Source organism: Nicotiana attenuata, unplaced genomic scaffold (assembly GCF_001879085.1).
Source record: "Nicotiana attenuata strain UT unplaced genomic scaffold, NIATTr2, whole genome shotgun sequence".
NCBI classification, from domain to species: domain Eukaryota; kingdom Viridiplantae; phylum Streptophyta; class Magnoliopsida; order Solanales; family Solanaceae; genus Nicotiana; species Nicotiana attenuata.
In genome coordinates this window covers 68,981-87,298 of record NW_017672174.1, presented here as the reverse complement: position 1 = coordinate 87,298, position 18,318 = coordinate 68,981, and the positions used below count along the sequence as shown (strand labels likewise).

Below are 18,318 nucleotides of genomic sequence, written 5' to 3'. Positions count from 1 at the left end.
ATGATGTGTGTATAAATTTGAAGTATTTATCCAACTATAAGTGCAGGTGTTGAATTGCATCCCAATTTGTTTGAGAAAAACATGAAATTTGTTGTATATATATGTTTTCAATATAGACTGTCTAGAACACAGATATAAAAAAAGAATGAAAATAAAATACCAACAGTCAAACAAATTTACAGTTGAGGGGAGACACGAATAGGGGCGTAAAATGGGAGAGTTGGGCTGATTTTGGGCATGTTAAAATAGGCTGAGTTAATAAATAGGAGGGTTAATGATCCGCTCAAAAGTTACGTGGTCTGGGTCATATTTTAGCAAAGTTACTCATTGATCAATTTGAGCGAAAAATTAATCCAACTTTAGATGTGCTGAGATGAGATGGGTCAAGATGGGTTGAGTTGAACAAATGAGCGGGTTCAGGCTCAAAATGCCACCCCTAAACATGAAGATTGTTTCTTGAACCTGGAATAAGAGGCAGATCCATGATTTAAACTTGGTGGATTCAATTTTTAAAGTTCTTGGCGTTGAACTCATTGTAGTTTTAAAATTATATACCGTATTAGAAATACTAGGTTCAATTGAATCGCTTCTGCCTAGAGTGATAATGGATACAATTGTAATTAAGAAACTGTTTCCTGAATAATCTTGAGTAGCAAAGAATAATATTTGTAAATATTTGAACAAAGGGCAATTATTAATATAATTAAGATCATTCATATTCAACAACATCAGAAAGGAATGGATCCTTAAGCAACTCAGCAGCAGATGGTCTTGCTCTCGGTTTCCCAATGCACTTTTCAATGAAAGCCTTCAATTCTTGATCACTCAATTTGTTAAAAGCTTGAGGCTTTATGCCAGATGTCACCTTCCTGTACAATTTGGCTATACTGTCACATTCACTATATGGTATTTCCATTGTGGCCATTTCTAACAAACACATTCCAAATGAGTATATATCCACCAACTCTGTATAGTTCTCTTCATATAGTTCTGGTGCCATATACTCTGGTGTCCCGAGCAATGTATGTGCTGCATGGTTCTTCCCTACAATCGTTGCCAAGCCAAGATCACCGATCTTTACCTATATAAACATTAAGAAGTACGATTAGCGTGTTGCACTGTTTTCAGGAAAGCAAAACCTCCGGACTATAAACTATGTTACTAGATTCAGTATGAGTATCAGAGTTCAGTTCGGATCCTATACAAGTATGTTCAACTTCTAACTTATTTTTGCATATTTTCAAGGATCCATAAGAAGGGGAGTGGTGGAGCAACGGTAAAGTTGTCTTTGTGTGACCTATAGGTCGCGGGTCAGGTTCGAGTCGTGGAAGTAGCCACTAATGCTTGCATTAGGATAGACTATCTATATCACACCCCTAACAGTGTGGCCCTTCTCTGGATCCTGCGTAAATGCGGGATGCTTTGTGCACCGAGCTGCCCAGTCCTTTCAAGAATTCGTAAACAGTAATCACACCTATGCCATATCCTTTGACTAGACTATGTTCATACAAATGAAGAGTGTACTTGACAAATGTGAGAGGCAAATTCATGATTTAAACTTGATAGGTTCAACCTATAAGGTTTGTTTGGCTCAAAAGTTAACGATGTACTTTATAAGCGATAAAACAATCAAAAAATAGAGAAGGGGTAAATCGTAATCAAATATAATAAGCCTAGAGATGCAAAGATGATAATGTTGTTGTAGATCTAATATTGCAAAGTGACAATGTATGTTAATAAGGTATTTTCGTCAGAAGTAGTGATATAGAGAGAGAGACAGAAAATGAGAGAGTTGTATTAGATCAGATGCCCCCCTTCTTACAATGTGGAGGTCTCCTTTATATAATAGGAGACCTTCCTCGAAAGAATCAAAAAATTACAGAGATAGGTAACGTCTCCCTAGTATAGACACTGAGTTCTAAACGACGTCGCTTTGGTCCTTACGGCCGAGTCGTACCCGCTACGTTGGTCGGCGTACACTCATTGGGCGTAGAGATACTGAGGGTCAAATTTGACCCTATACAAAATATTGAATTTTATTGGCATTTTCACATATTTACTTCTTTATATTTATAAAAATTCTGATTGATCGAACCTATAACTAAATTTAAATTTTGGATCTAGCAGTTGGGAGCTCCGGCAACTCTCACGCATGAGGGTCCCATGTTCTGGACACCTTACTTGCACACAGTGCATGCGCCTAAAGAAGTTAAATGAGGGCTAAGGAGGCCAAAGTCAAGCAAAGCATAGAGCTTTAGTTTTCAACACAAATACAGTATCTAGGGTTAAGCGCGCATGTATTTATGCTTTGGCTAACGCATGCAAAAAAGGCTTGTTTTAGGCAATTCGATCGCCATCATGGAAAGCTTATATATTACTCCCTCCGGTCCAAAATAAGTGATTTTTTGGTCTTTTTCTTGTGGTCCAAAATAAGTAATTTTTTGGCCTTTTTCTTGTGGTCCAAAATAAGTGATTTTTCTAAATTTCAAGAATGAATTAATTATATTTTTCCTACATTGTCCTTGGAGTAAATAGTGTTGGAATATGTGTTAGGAGTATATATGTGAGATAGCAAAGGTTAATATAGTTAATTCCATTGCTAATTAATGCTAAAAGATGAATTTCTTAATCTGTATGAAAATATCCAAAAAATCACTTATTTTGAACCGGAGGGAGTAACATAGTGACCTTGCCATTTTTCGTCACTAGTAAATCAATCAGTGTGTGTAAAAAGGGTTGCTCTCTCTCTCTCTTTAAGTCCCAACAAGTATCTCTCGTCTCGTGCCACCATGCATTGCAAATTGAGAAAGTAGCAGAAGATGGCGGACACGTATGAAGCACAAGTCACGTGCGGTCAAATGGTCAAAGCAAGGGGGAAGCCGACCGTGTGACGTGGTGTCACTTGTCAGACCACGTGGAGTCTGTCGGGACATCGGAACTTGGTCTATACTAGAAATTGTACACACACCCTTTTATAGGAAAAAAGAAAAGTAGCTTCGTAGTGCTGGAAATGAAAGGGAAAAAAAAAAAAGAATAAAAGAGCTTTAGAATATCTGTTTTGGAAAATTTCTTGAACTGTAGAGTGCAAGTTAAAGCTTTACTACCGAAAATCTAGCAGTTCGGAGGCGACCTTATCCTCATAATTTATATTCTAATAACAAAGACAACAAATCTAGTGAAATTTTACCAAGTGAGATAAGAAGAAGATGGTGTTTGACCAAAAAATGTTGAACCTTTTAGCTAAATTAATTAATGATGAAATAAAGAGTAAATTCCAACCAAACATAATTAACTTTAGATCTAAGTATATTGGATACTAGAATCAAATGAGGTTGAGTTTATGTAAAGTTTCTCAGAATGATTAAAACATCAAACGTAAATGATAAACTTACATCTTTGATATATTGTTCTGCATTTATAAAGCAAAGAAGATAAACAGAGGAATCTCGTTGATAACTATGAGATCTAGCTCTATTGACTCAACTATGGTATTTACAAAGGTTTGTAACCCGTAATCTAGACTCTTGCTTTGTTCCTCAGAGGTCTCTTCCAAGTCTTCTACTTCTTTTTCTCTCCTGGGAAACCCCCTTCTTTCTGCCTTTCCTTTCATATATATATATATATATATATATATATTCCTCTTTATCCAACGGTCTTTTACCAGCATACCCCTTCTTTACTATCTTCCTCTTTACTTGCTCAAGCATGACCACATATATTCCGTTGTGCAAGCCTTTTCGATGGCTCGATCCTGGCAGTGGCCGAGACACTCGTCGCCGTTACGCCTTATGGGTGCGTCCAAGACTTGGTCAACCCCTTACCATTCCCCTTAATGGGGGATAGAATGGGGTCGCCTTATTGGGATCGTCTCTTGGCGAGCTCGATGAGTAATCCACTTGTAGTCAGATTTTGACTCATACAGACGGCGTATATACATATCTTATAATCCCAATCCTAAGAATGTAGGAGATTATGGCAATAGATTTTCGGTTCAATATAATACTAAGAAAATTGAAGCAAAAAAAAATTCTATAATAAAAGCAACAAGAATGTTCAAAGCATCGTCCTCACCAAGTCTCTACATTAATAGCAAGAAAATCTTACAAAGCTAGATGGCATCAACATTTTTTTGTACATGAGTTATCTTGTAACCCACTCTTGTCAATTTATTCTTCACTTAATCTATGAGAAAAGGATTTACTTAACTCGTGAGAAAATAGGGACAGACGAAGTCTCTTTCAAGCATTTAATTTTGACTATATGCATGAGAGGTAAAAGACAGCGACTATTTCAAACGGCTTGTCATTTGTCAAGAAATGGAAACGTACACCACTGAACGCGAACAAGCGTACGTGCAAGGAAATGGCCCTAGTGCAGGCGAAAATGAATGGATAGGGCCATAGGGGCTTCTCTTACAATATTTCTAGAAAAAAAGAAAAAAAAAAAAAAAAAAAAAAAAAAAAAAAGGAGAAGAATATAAACCCTATGAGAAAAAGTTATCTGGGGGAGGGGTTTTTTTTTTAGTGGGGGTTGGGGCCCTCTTGGGAAAAATGTACTAACTGAAAATGGGAAGAATTCATGGTACCAGCAGATAAGCATACAGACAATTGACATGAAGGGGGTGCGCCTCCATTTTTAGCTGTCAATGTTGAATATTTATACTACGTACGCATCCATATCTTCATTATCATCAGCGTCGTCTGTGGCTTTTGTGCACAATAAAAGAAGCTCCAAACAAACACGGTCAGATGCAAGGTTTTGGCACTTAATTAATTATACGCTTTTTCTCACACTACATAATACAATATACAATGAAAAAAACGTACTTACTATCACAATAGAGGAGTAATATGGCAATGAAATTTTAATATCATTGATTTGAAATTCAAAATCTCTATTATAGCAGAAAAAAGGAGCATCGACCCCGTTGAAAACGAACTTGAGTTGCAGACGAAAACCTTGAGGCTTCGGCATACGTCATTATGTTACAAAATATTGGCTAGCTAGGTAATAGGTTAGTATACGTTGGTGTCAGTGCATTTTAATATTAAAATTATAATATTAAAGTTCATTATTTCTTGTGAGATAGTGGTTATAAATTGGCAAGAAAGTGGTCATTATTTTGGTGTAACTCTTGAAATCACTAGTGCCATGATCTACCACTAAATACCCACTAAATATTAAATTTTGTAACCACCAACCCATGTTCTACTATTTTATTCTCCCACTATCTTATTATTTATTTCATGGAAGAAATTCTACACCTATAAAAAGTGGTGTTTCTTCCTTGTGTTTGGTGTGGGAAAGTATGGTAGTGTGTATGAAAAAATGTGAACTTGGTGTAGTGAAAAAGAGAGTTATGAGAAGGAGAAAATCTAAGTCTCCAACTTATTCTCTACAAAAGAGAATATTATTTTTTTTGAAGGAAGGTGCTCATTTTGGTGGAGCTTTGGAATCAATAACTTGTCCAGAGTTTGTTCGAGTCATACGACGTTGTCGGGCTGTTGTATCATGGAGGGGACAAGTCAAGAGTATTACTGCTAGACCGATGAAGATGCTACCGCAGTGGGCTTGAATCTCCTTAAAGAGAGCGAGATACTCGCGCCTCAGCCTGAAGAATATTTATTTATTTTCCTTCATCTTATTTTCAACTGTAATTTCACCAACAATTTTAAGGAGATTCATTTTTTTTATGCAGTTGAAAAAATAGCGGATATCAACACAGAAGTTCACTCTCTTTATGAGATTGAAAGGTAAAAAAATTATATGATTAACTCAAGCGGGGCAAAGGTAAAATAATAATTTACCTTATATTTTTATGAGTATGTGATTATATTATGTATAATTTTGAATTTTCATCATTCTAGAAATAGTGGGGGTAAATAATTAAAAAAAAAATTCTTGCATGAAAATTTTGAATATTCATGCATGAGTGAAAATTGATTAAATAAAAATGTGATGAGTGGATCTATCATAAGTCTTGGAATAATTCACATGTAATTATTTGCCTCTATATTGATGATTGATTAATATTTGGCTTTAACATGAATGTTATTGGAGAAGTTAAAAGAATGCTTAGTAGCCATTTTGATGAAAGAATTGGGTGAGGCAAATTTCATTCTTGGAATGAAAATTACTAGAACATGTGATGGAATTTTCCTTGACCAGTCACATTATGTTGAGAAAATTTTGAAAAAATATAATTTTTTTGATTGCAAGCATGTTGTAACCCCTTTTGATTCAAGTGTTCACTTATTTCCTGTACAAAGTGACAATGATGTGATAAATCAAAAGGAATATGCTAACTTAATTGAAAACTTGAGATATATTGTACTCGGCCTGATATTACATACGCAGTAGGAGTACTTAGCAGGTTTACAAGCAAGTCAGGTAAAGAACATTGGCATGCCATAACAAGAGTTATGTGGTATTTACATGGTACAAAAATCTATGGCTTATTTTATAAAAAATATCCTGCTGTACTCGAAGGCTTTCTGATGTAGATTGGAACATTTTATCTTTGAGAGGTGGTGCTATTTGTTGGAAATAAAAAAAGGATTGCTAACTCTACCATGGAGGCTGAGCTAATTGCTTTAGCTTCAGCTAGTGAGGAAGCGAATTGGTTGAGAGATGTATTATTTCAAATTCTTTATTTTGAAAAACCAATTCTTTCTATTTTACTTTATTGTGATAGCACCTCTGCTATTGGTAGAGTACAAAACCGTTATTAGAACGGTAAATCCAGACCCATAAGGAGAAAAATATAATATTGTGAGTTATTTGACAAGTGGTACTATTAATGTTGATTATGTGATAATCTTGCAGATCCACTAACCAAGGCATTGGCAAGAGAAATGGTCTGGAGCACATCGAGGGGGATGGAATTGAAGCCCATAAGCTCATAAGTCATATATGAGGAAACCCAACCTGGGGACTAGAGATCCTATAACCAGGTTCAATGGGAAGAACGAATCATATGATGGCTTGGTTTGAAATGCACTATTTTTTATTGTTCCATTCCTATGGTGTGAGTGCGTTTATCCTGTAATGATTTGTGAGGTTGAGTTTTATTAACTCTTAATTAAAATCTGTAGCTCATATGAGTGGGGTGTTAGAGTTAGAGGAGCACCCTTGACAGATTTCACCTATGTGAGTATGGAAGTAGGCCGCTTCCTAAGAGAATTGGGCTTATTCTCAAAAAACACTCATGAAAACCGGGATAGCACAAGGCCGTAATGTGCTGGCTAATAAAGCTCATGTCAACAGCTTGATTATTATGTGTAAGCAGTGATACTTTATTTCCCTAAAGCAGTCATAGTTCAAGTCTGAGACCACTACTGACTCTGGAGTAGAGATCGCTGTTTTACTAAGTGGAGGTTCAATGCAGAGCACACCTTCATTATGCATAATAGTCTCCCTTCAATTGGTAAACTCTCTTATTTTAATATTAAAATGAGTGGGGGAATGTTGGTGTTAGTGCATTTTAATATTAAAATTATAATATTAAAATGCATTATTTCTTGGGAGATAGTGGTTATAAATTGGCAAGAAAGCGATCATTATTTTGGTGTAACTCTTGAAATCACTAGTGCCATGATCTACCACTAAGTACCCACTAAATATTAAATTTTGTAACCACCAACCCATGTTCTACTATTTTATTATCCCACTATCTTATTATTTATTTTATGGAAGAAATTCTACACCTATAAATAGTGGTGTTTCTTCCTTGTGTTTGGTGTGGGAAAGTATGGTAGTGTGTATGAAAAAATGTGAACTTGGTGTAGTGAAAAAGAGAGTTATGAGAAGGAGAAAATCTAAGTCTCCAACTTATTCTCTACAAAAGAGAATATTATTTTTGTTGAAGGAAGGTGTTCATTTTGGTGGAGCTTTTTACTCAATAACTTGTCCAGAGTTTGTTCGAGTCATACGACGTTGTCGGGCTGTTGTATCGTGGAGGGGACAAGTCAAGAGTATTACTGCTGGACCGGTAAAGATGCTACCGCAGTGGGCTTGAATCTCCTTAAAGAGAGCGAGATATCCGCGCCTCAGCCTGAAGAATATTTATTTATTTTTCTTCATCTTATTTTCAACTGTAATTACTTGTAATTTCACCAACAATATAATATTCACAAATTATCAAATAATAGTATTTTATTTGTGTTTGTAATATTTGAGTTGGAAGTGAGAAAAATATTTGAAGTTGAAGTGATAAAATATTTATGAAAGTGTTCCTCAGGCAAATGTACGGTTTAAGTTTTGTTTAAAACAAGGGATAATGAAAAAAGAATAAGCTAGAAGCTATAAGTACATTAATGCATAGAAAGAGAGGTAATCTTTTACTAAAGATTTATAAGTACTAAGACCATCTCCAACCCTAACATCAAATTTCACACCAAAATGGTGTAAAACCAAATTTACTCCAACCATTACACCATTTTTTACACCAAAAGATAATATTTCTTCTCTCTCTATATTATATTATTATCTTCTATTTAAATTTTATTTTTTATTTCCTTCAAACAAATACTATCTTTTTTCTTTTTTCCATATTCATTATATATAATTCACATTCACCACTTATATAATCATTTATTACAAAATTATTTTTAAAGGATAAATCAACTAAAAGTGAAATCATTGATAAAAGATAATTAAATAAATATTACATCATAGTCAAATTTAATTTAAGTACCACATAAATATTCAACTTTCGCCTCTATTCTCCCATAAATGCTCGATTAATGCATTACGAAGTGCGAAATGCGCATCTTTATCCTTAATTTTTTTTGTCGAGCTAAAAATTATTCAAATCGGTGATCTTCATCTACTACTATTTCTACCGCAGGAGCTGGACATTCACGTGCATCTTCAACTGGTGCATTAAGATCACGCTCGTCCTCAATTATCATGTTGTGCAGTATAATACATGTTTTATATTTTTAACGTAATTTCAATTTTAATGTATCCTCCTTTGATGTACTTTAATTATAATGTATTTTTATTTTTTGTATTGTTAATTTTTTTTTTTAATTTTAGTTTTCACTTTTCAATTTTAGCAACATTAGATATCTTACATTTGCATTTTTTATTTTTAAATAATGGTTATATTTCTTTTTATACAATTATAATAATAATAAAATTAACTTATAATTTTATATAAATATAATATATACAAAAATTNTTATTGACGAACTTGAATTCCATTGACGATCCAAATCTTCGTGAATTTTTGCGACAAGAACAAAAACGAAATAATCGATAAAAGAAGTCAACAATTTCAACAACCACAAGCACAACAATCTTCTACCCCGTTCTCTCAGTATTTTGGTAATTTTGGTGCACCTGGAAATGACATAGGGGATTACTAAACTTATGTTTTATGTTTTTTAATGTTAATTCAATTTTAATGTATCCTCCTTTGATGTACTTTAATTATAATGTATTTTTATTTTATGTATTGTTAATTTTTTTTTTTAAATTTTAGTTTTCACTTTTCAATTTTAGCAACATTAAATATCTTATATTTGTATTTTTTATTTTTAAATAATGGTTATATTTATTTTTATACAATTATAATAATAATAAAATTAACTTATAATTTTATATAAATATACAAAAATTAATATATATATATATATATATATATATATATATATATATATATATAAAATAGGATATAAAATTAAAATTATAAAGATCTTAATATAAAAATTAATTATATACACAATATATGATAAACTAAAAGTCCAAAAAAATAAAAGGATGAATAAAATAATAATAAATCAAATTTGGTGTGATGAATAGTGTTGCACCAAATTTGGTGCAACACTATTCTTGCACTATAATGGTGCAAGATTTGGTGTTCCATTGGAGCAAAAAAATACAAAATTTAGATTTAGTATAAAATTTGGTGCAGCCTTGGAGATGGCCTAATGAATATTATCGCCATCGCTTATGGCATCCACTTAGTTATTTTAAACAAAAGTTAAAGAGTACGATCTGATTAGGTGGATAGAGAAGCATGTAGTGCCCGTATTTTTAAAAGAACTGACTGATACTTTGAGTTCCAAACCAATCACGAAATGTTGAAACTTACTATTGTAAGGAAAATCAGTAGATAATATTGACTAAGAACAACAAGGAAAGGAGACTACAACTTATCAAAAATACTGTGTCGTGGCAAGCCACTGCCTTGAAAGCGATTTCTGCTCGACTGGGTGCAAATCGTTAAGGCCGGTCGCTCCCCAAGGTTCCACTGCACCTCCAAACACGTGCACTCGTGGCTGGACGTTTAGAATTTGCACAAAACAGTTGCCCAGGAAGAAGAGAAGATGAAGGTATTTTATGTGTTGGATAATTCACAAAGAAGACTAAGAAGAAAGGAATGATTAGCTAGATGTATTCTTGGCTGAGAATTGAGTGATTATGATGGCTAATTCATAACCTATTTATAGGAAATTAAGGAGGTTGCATGTATGACAAGTGTCGAGAGACTTTTGACACTTGTCCCATTATGTTAGTCCACTTGGCTCCGATATTGACAAGTGTATCTTGTCTTCTATGCATGAAGACATTTGGCTCCAATATTGACAAGTGTATCTTGTCTTCCATGCATAAAGATATATGGTAGATTTGCATAGCCATTTGTCAAAGCCATTCAACACTTGGCTTTAAGGTTTCATGCAAGAGGCCACTTGAAAATAGATAGGACATTTAAAAAATAAAAAACTCATGGCTATTGGTTGTAAATGAAATTTCAAAAAGAAATTTTTGATTTTGCATTATGCCCACTAATGCAAAGACAAAAATAGAACAATTCTGGGCAAAAGAAGGAACATGTACTTAAGTGTCAATATCTTTCGATTTGAATTGACACGTAGTGAAATGAGGCAACAACTAACATCCACAAAGTGAAGTACTCTTGAACTGAGTGGACATTAGCTGAAACCCCCACAACACATACTATATCCTTAATTTTATGCAAATTCTGCGATACTAACAAAGTGCTTTTATGGTCATGCACATACCTTGGGTCTCATGAGTGCTCTAGAAAGGCATCCCAAGTCTTTGATAAAAGGCGACCGCACCTTTACACTCACGTAGGTGATTCCATCAAGTCTATCTACACATAGACTACCTTAAGGCTATGGAATCATTAAGAGCACAATAAGCTCAACCTTATAAAGCACTACCACACGCCATAGGGATAAAAGAAATGTAGTGCATATTGAGGTCTCATATGGCTTCGTTTGACCACAAACGGGTATCTACCATACTTCCTCAATCCATGGGCTTTAGCCCCATCCCCTTTGACGTTTCAAGGATAACTCTCCTTGCCAAACCCTTGGTTAAAGGATCCGCCAAATTTCTTTCAGATCTTACATATTCCAAGGAAATAACACCATGTTTCAACAACTGTTTTACCGCACCATGCCTAATGCGGATATGTCTTCTTTTTCCATTGTACACACTATTTTTCGCAATTCCAATTGCTGCCTGTGAGTCACAATGTAGAGAAACTAGTGAAGTTTGTCTTCCCCACAAAGGCACGTCTGCCAATAAGTTTCTCAACCACTCAGCTTCTTGCCCTGCCAACTCAAGAGCAATGAATTCAGACTCCATAGTAGAACGTGCTATACAAGTCTGTTTTGAAGACTTCCATGAAATAGCACCTGCACCCAAAGTGAACACATAGCCACTAGTGGAGATAACTTCATCATTGTCAGTAACCCAGTTTGCATCACAAAATCCTTCTAAAACAGCAGGAAATTTATTAAAATGCAAACACCAATCCATAGTACCTCTCAAATATCTTAGCAAACGATGAAGAGCATTCCAGTGTTCACTACTAGGGTTGTGAGTATATCTACTCAATCTACTAACAGCATAAGCAATATCAGGTCGTGTATAATTCATGAGAAACATTACACTACTAATTATCTTAGCATACTCAGTTTGAGAAATACTAGATTCCTTATTCTTTTTCAAGTGTATGCTAGGATCATAAGGAGTTCTCACAGGTGCTACATCAAAACAATTAAACCTTTTCAATATTTTCTCAATATAATGAGACTGAGACAATGAAAAACCATTAGAAGTTCTTTTGATTTTAACCCCTAAAATCACATTTGCTTCTCCAAGGTCTTTCATTTCAAATTTAGAAGACAAAAAATTCTTAGTCTCATTAACAACATTCACATTAGGGACAAAGATTAACATGTCATCCACATACAAACATATAATAACACAATCTGATCCTATCATCTTGAAATAAACACAAGTATCAGATGCATTAACAACAAAACCATTATCCACTAATGTGCTAAACTTTTCATACCATTGCTTAGGTGCCTTCTTTAGACCATACAAAGACTTTCTCAATTTGCATACTTTATTCTCCTGTCCTTGGATCATAAATCCCTCAAGTTGAGACATATAGATCTCTTCCTCTAAATCACCATTTAGGAAAGCTGTTTTAACATCCATTTGATGTATTACCAAATTATGAATAGCGGCTACAGCAACTAGAGTTCTAATAGTCGCTATCTTAGTCACAGGAGAATAAGTGTCAAAGTAATCAATGTCTTTCTTTTGATTAAAACCTCTAATAACAAGTCTAGCCTTATATTTCTCAATTGTACCGTCAGGTCTCAACTTCTTCTTAAATACCCACTTGCTACTTATGGGTTTACAACCTTTAGGCAAATCAGACAAGTCCCAAGTATGATTAGAAACTATAGAGTCTAATTCACTTTTAATGGCCTCTTTCCAAAAGCTAGCATCTATTGACCTCATTGCTTCACTATATGTCTTAGGGTCTTCTTCTATTAAATAGATTGATACTAATTCATCACTCAAAACATCAAGATCAATATTTTCAGTCAAGAAAGTAGTAATAAAGTCAGGACCAAAGCTAGCTTCAATTTTACGCCTCTTGCTTCTTCTAAGGTTATTTTCATGCTCATTAGCAGTAGCACTAGAAGAAGGCACAATATGAGAATTAACATGCATAAATGTAGAAGCATTATTAATCACATCACTAGGCACATTATTTTTCAATGGGAAAACATGCTCAAAAAATTCTGCATCTCTAGATTCGCAAATAGAACTATCATTCAAAGACATAAATCTATATGCAGCACTATTTTGAGCATAACCAATGAAAATAGCATTAAAAGTCTTGGGTCCAACAGTTACTTATTTAAAATCAGGTAGACCAACCTTAGCCAAACACCCCCACACTTTCAAAAATTTTAAGTTAGGGGCAAACCCTTTCCATAACTCATATGGAGTTTTATCTAACTTCTTATGAGGGACTTTATTAAGAACATAGCATGCAGATAAAACAGCTTCCCCCCACATATTATCAGATAAACCCGAACTCAAAAGCATAGAATTCATCATTTCCTTAAGGGTTCTATTTTTCCGTTCGGCTACACCATTTTGTTGGGGAGTATAGGGAGCACTAATCTCATGTATAATACAATTTTCCTCACAAAAGGCTTTTAGAGTATTAGTACTATATTCACCACCCCTGTCAGACCTAAGTCTCTTGATTTTTCTATCTAATTGATTCTCTACTTCTGCCTTGTATTTAAAACACATGCTTTCAGCTTCATCTTTTGACTTAAGAAGATATACCTTAGTGTATCTAGAAAAGTCATCTACAAAGGTGATGTAGTATTCTTTCCACCTTTACTAACAGTGTTTTTGAAATCTGCTAAGTCTGAATGTGCTAGTTCAAGCAATTCTGTTTTTCTACTAGTTACATTCTTAAAAGGCTTTTTGGTATGTTTTGCTTCTACACAAACAGGACACTTAGAAAAATTATCAACATTAACTGCCGGAATTAATTCCATTTTTCTAAGTCTTTTAATAGAAGCAATATTAACATGCCCTAGTCTACCATGCCACAAATAAATAGACTCAGTAATATAAGCAGAATTGAAAGTACTAGCATTAATTTTTTTTTGGTAATTAAATATTTTTATTACCAAGTAAATATTTACAATATATACCAAGAGACTAAACGTCTGTATTCTCCTTTGTTGGACATGAAGCCCCAACGTAAGGATACTACTCTACCCCCAAATCAACTGAATTCCTTGCTATACTATATTGGGTACCAGTTCAAATTACTTAAGTAGGTAGCCAACTTTTTACAACTTTGAGCTCGTATATGAACCTCCTGCACTATCACTTTCACTATACTCATAACACTGACTTTTTTCTTCTGAAATATACTCTTATTCCTAGCCTGCCAGACATGATAAACAGCTGTAGCCAAAGTGATTCTGTATAACTCAGCTCCAGCACTCTTTCCTGCTGCTTTCTCCACTGCCCATTGTATTTCTTCATGCCATTGTTTTTTCCTTCTCACGATCCCTTGCCACTGTAACAGTTTCTGCCATAGTTCCCATGTTATATCACATTCAAAGAAAAGATGTTGAACTGTTTCATTGCTCCACTGACATAGTGAACATACTGTTTCATCCATTGTACCCCATCTAGCAAGTCTTTCCTTGTTAGCTAGTCTGTCTAGGATTGCCAACCTTAGGATGAAGATCCATTTAGGCATCCCCTTGTTATTGCATACTAGTCCTCTCCATGGCACCTTTTGGAAGTCCCCTTGTAGTCTTTTGTACAGCTCCTTTGCCTTGAAAATCTTCTGTATTACCCAGGATGCATTTCTAGGCTTTGTGTCCCAAATACTGCTCCCTTTTATATAATACGTATGAACCCATTGCACCCACATTTTCTCCTTCTTTTTACATATATTCCATAGCAATTTACAAATAGTTGCTTTGTTCCATATCTCTATGTTGATGAAGTTTAGTCCCCCTGCTGATTTAGGCATACATAATTTGTCCTAAGCAATCAGTGCCTTTCTTGTTGGTTCAGCATTCCCAGTCCATAGAAATCTCCTGCATATTGTCTCAATGAATTGTATAATCTTCTTTGGTAGTGTGAAGACTTGTGCCTAGAAATTTTGAAGTGTTCCCAATACGCTTTTGATCAATGTTGATCTCCCTGCATAAGATAGTAACTTGGCTGTCCAGCATTGCACTCTACTCAGCATCTTGTCAATCAAGGGCTCACATTGGACTATTGACAGTCTCTTTGTACTCAATGGGACACCAAGATATCTAAAGGGTAGCTCACCTTTAGTATATCCTAGTATTTCCAGAATTCTTTGCTGCACCCTGTTGTCAACTCCACCAAAGTATACATTGCTCTTATTTGTGTTTGCTACTAGTCCAGAAGCTTTGGAGAATCTTTGAAACTGATTGTGAATTTCCACAACAGATTTCTCCTCTCCCTTGCAGAATAACAGAAGGTCATCAGCAAATCCTAATTGGATGAGATTCAGTTTAGCACATCTTGGATGGAACTTGAAGTTTTTGTTGTTTCCTAGCTGCTTAAGTAATCTACACAGGTACTCCATTGCTATGACGAAAAGTAGTGGTGAGAGTGGATCTCCTTGCCTTAGCCCTCTCTTTGTTTCAAATGGTTTGATTGGCTTCCCGTTTACAATGATTGAGTAGGATACTATGCTTATGCATGCCATCACCCAAGTTACATATTTTTCTGGAATTCCCAGCTGCCTCATTACTTGCTCCACATAAACCCATTCTACTAAATCATAGGCCTTCTGCATATCTATCTTGAGCATACATCTGGGTGATGTATTCTTCCTTCCATATCCTTTTATCAATTCATGGCTCATTATAATATTATCCGTGATTACTCTTCCTGGTACAAAGGCTGTTTGGCAATTATCTATCACCTCTAGCAAGACTTCCTGCAATCTGTTTGTTAAGATTTTGGATATGATCTTGTATAGAATAGTGCAACATGATATAGGTCGAAACTCTTTGATATTACTGGGATTTTTCACTTTTGGGACCAGAGTTATAGTAGTACAGTTGATTTGCTTACACATTTCTGGATTGTCAAAGAATTCCAATACTGCTTGGGTCACCTCCTTGCCTATTATATGCCATGTTTTCTTGTAGAAAAAAGCATTGTATCCATCACATACTGGAGCTTTGTTGTCATCAATACTCTGGAGTGCTTGTTTAACCTCCTCTTCAGTGACTTGCCTTATCAAATTCAATTGTTGTTGTCTATTCAGGTTGTTCCCCTGCTTCATTACTTCTGAGTTTACTGCTGGCAATTGTACTGCTGCTGCTCCCAGTAGATTTTTGTAGAAGTTTAGGATCTCATCTTCCACATCTGTAGCTGTGTTTAGTAGCTGACCTGCATTATTATACAAACAACCTATATGGTTAGTGGCTTGTCTACTCTTAGTACAAGCATGGAAATATGCTGTGTTTGCATCTCCCAGGTTGAGCCTTTTGATCCTTGACTTTTGCCTCATGATGCTTTCTTCAATTTCAATCCATTTAGCTAGCTCCTTCCTTGCTTCTTTTTCTTGTGTTATGCCTTCTGTACTGCAGCCAGGTACATCCATTTGCTTCTGAATCTCCTCCAATTTTAGTCTTGCTTCTTGGATATTTTGCATAGTATTGTTAAATTCTTGTCTATTCATCTGCTTCAGTTTGCTCTTTAGCATCTTGAGTTTCCTCCCTACTCTGTTCATTGTTTTTCCTTCTTCTCTGTTTCTCCAGCATTTATATACAGTTTCCTCAAATCCTTTATGTTGTGCCATACAATTAAAGAACTTGAAAGGTCTCCCACCATTCTGTTGCTCATAGTCCATTGGTAGACTTAATGGACAATGATCTGAGAACCCAGGTTGCAATTCCCTTCCTTCCATTACAGGCCATTTTTGGATCCAGGCAGCATTAACAAGAATTCTATCAATTTTACTGTGGACATGGTTATTAGTCCACGTATACTTTCTACCTACTGTCTTTAATTCAGTTAGTCCATTTCTCCAGATGAAATCTTTGAAGTCTTTTACTTCAAATTCATGTACTTGTGTTCCTTGAGCCCTATCTTCACTAGTCAAGATGGTGTTGTAATCTCCCATTAGCACACAAGGATCAGTAGCACCAGCTATTGCTTTTTCCATATCTTCCCATAGTCTTTTCCTATCTTGTATTGTATGCATTCCATAAATAGCACCAAATCTGAATTTATTGCCATTTTGCCTCTCTGTGACTTCCCCTATTATGTATTTTTGGTGCATTTCATACCCTTCAAAGTCTACCTTTGTTTGATCCCAAGCAATCCATATTCTACCACCTGGAGCCTGTGAGTAATTTGCTATCCATCTCCAGTTATTGAATATCTTCTTTATGATACCTTCTACCTTTGTTTCTTTGACTCTATTCTCCAGGACTGCTATAAGCACTACCTTGTTCTCCCTAATAAATTTTTTTAGTTCTTTTTGCTTATACACCTTATTCATACCTCTAACATTCCACACTATGATGTTCATCATTATAGCTTTCTTTGATTGGCGTTACCCCATCTGCCTCTTTTCCTAGGCAGTTCCCTCTCTTTGTCTTGCTCCCTTGTCATTTGGACTAGTCTTTGTGCACTATCTACTAGAGCTGTGAAAGCATTGCCAGTGTTAACTTCCATCTCATCCCTTCCATCTCCATTTTTCTTTGTAGCAGATTTGCCTTTTGCCAATTGCCATTGCTCTTCCTTTGAATTGTTGCTTTGTATCCCATCACTATCTTCTTCCAATTGCTCCAGGAACCTGCCTCTTGTATCAATTTTATCAGTCTTGGGATCTAAAGTTCTTACAACTTTCCATATCTTTCCTTGACTCTGTATTCCATATGTTTGCTGTCCCACCTCTTGCTTCTGAACTTTCATGTTATGGCATGAGTGACCAATTTGACAACAAGTTTGACGGCATTGGGGCTTCCAGTCATACTGTACCATTTGCTCAATCACTTTGCCATTAGGGTCAATCAGCTTAATTGTCCCAGGTAGAGCTCTAGTTATATCCATTTCTTTAAGGACCCTAGCATAGGAAATTCTATCAGCCACATTGTGCAAGCATCAGCATACAAAGGCTTCCCTAGTCCAATTCCAATTTTGCTAAGTGCCTTATTACTCCAGTAGTTCAGTGGGAGTTTTGGGAATTTAACCCACAGTGGAATAGTTTTCAAAACCTCTTCATTAAAATCAAAACCCTCAGCCCAAGCTTTTAGTATTACAGGTCTACTGTTCATAGTATAAGGTCCATTCATCAACACTTCATCTCTTTCTTCAACACTATTCAACAAAATTGTAAAATAACCATCACTATGATATAGTACCTTAGGTTTCCTGACTTTTCCCCATTGAGCAGCAACAAATCGTTTAACAGCACCTATAGTTGGAGTGTTTCCA

At 35.2% G+C, this 18,318-nt stretch overlaps 1 protein-coding gene across 1 annotated transcript; it reads right to left on the bottom strand.

Moving 5' to 3' along the window:
• Positions 1-709: 709 nt before the first annotated feature.
• LOC109212159 (probable serine/threonine-protein kinase WNK11) lies at positions 710-8,912 on the bottom strand. The gene is made up of 2 exons (XM_019375778.1): positions 8,844-8,912; positions 710-1,081 (listed from the first exon to the last, which is right to left on the bottom strand). The coding sequence occupies exons 1-2, from the start codon at positions 8,910-8,912 to the stop codon at positions 710-712; spliced, it is 441 nt and encodes a 146-aa protein (XP_019231323.1).
• Between the last annotated feature and the right edge of the window lie 9,406 nt (positions 8,913-18,318).

Bases quoted from the DNA above. Each gene is read 5' to 3' on its own strand.
- LOC109212159 (XM_019375778.1), bottom strand. From the start codon at position 8,912: ATGATAATTGAGGACGAGCGTGATCTTAATGCACCAGTTGAAGATGCA. The intron at 1,082-8,843 runs GTAGAAATAGTA...ATGTTTATATAG, and splicing joins GTGAATGTCCAGCTCCTGCG to GTAAAGATCGGTGATCTTGG.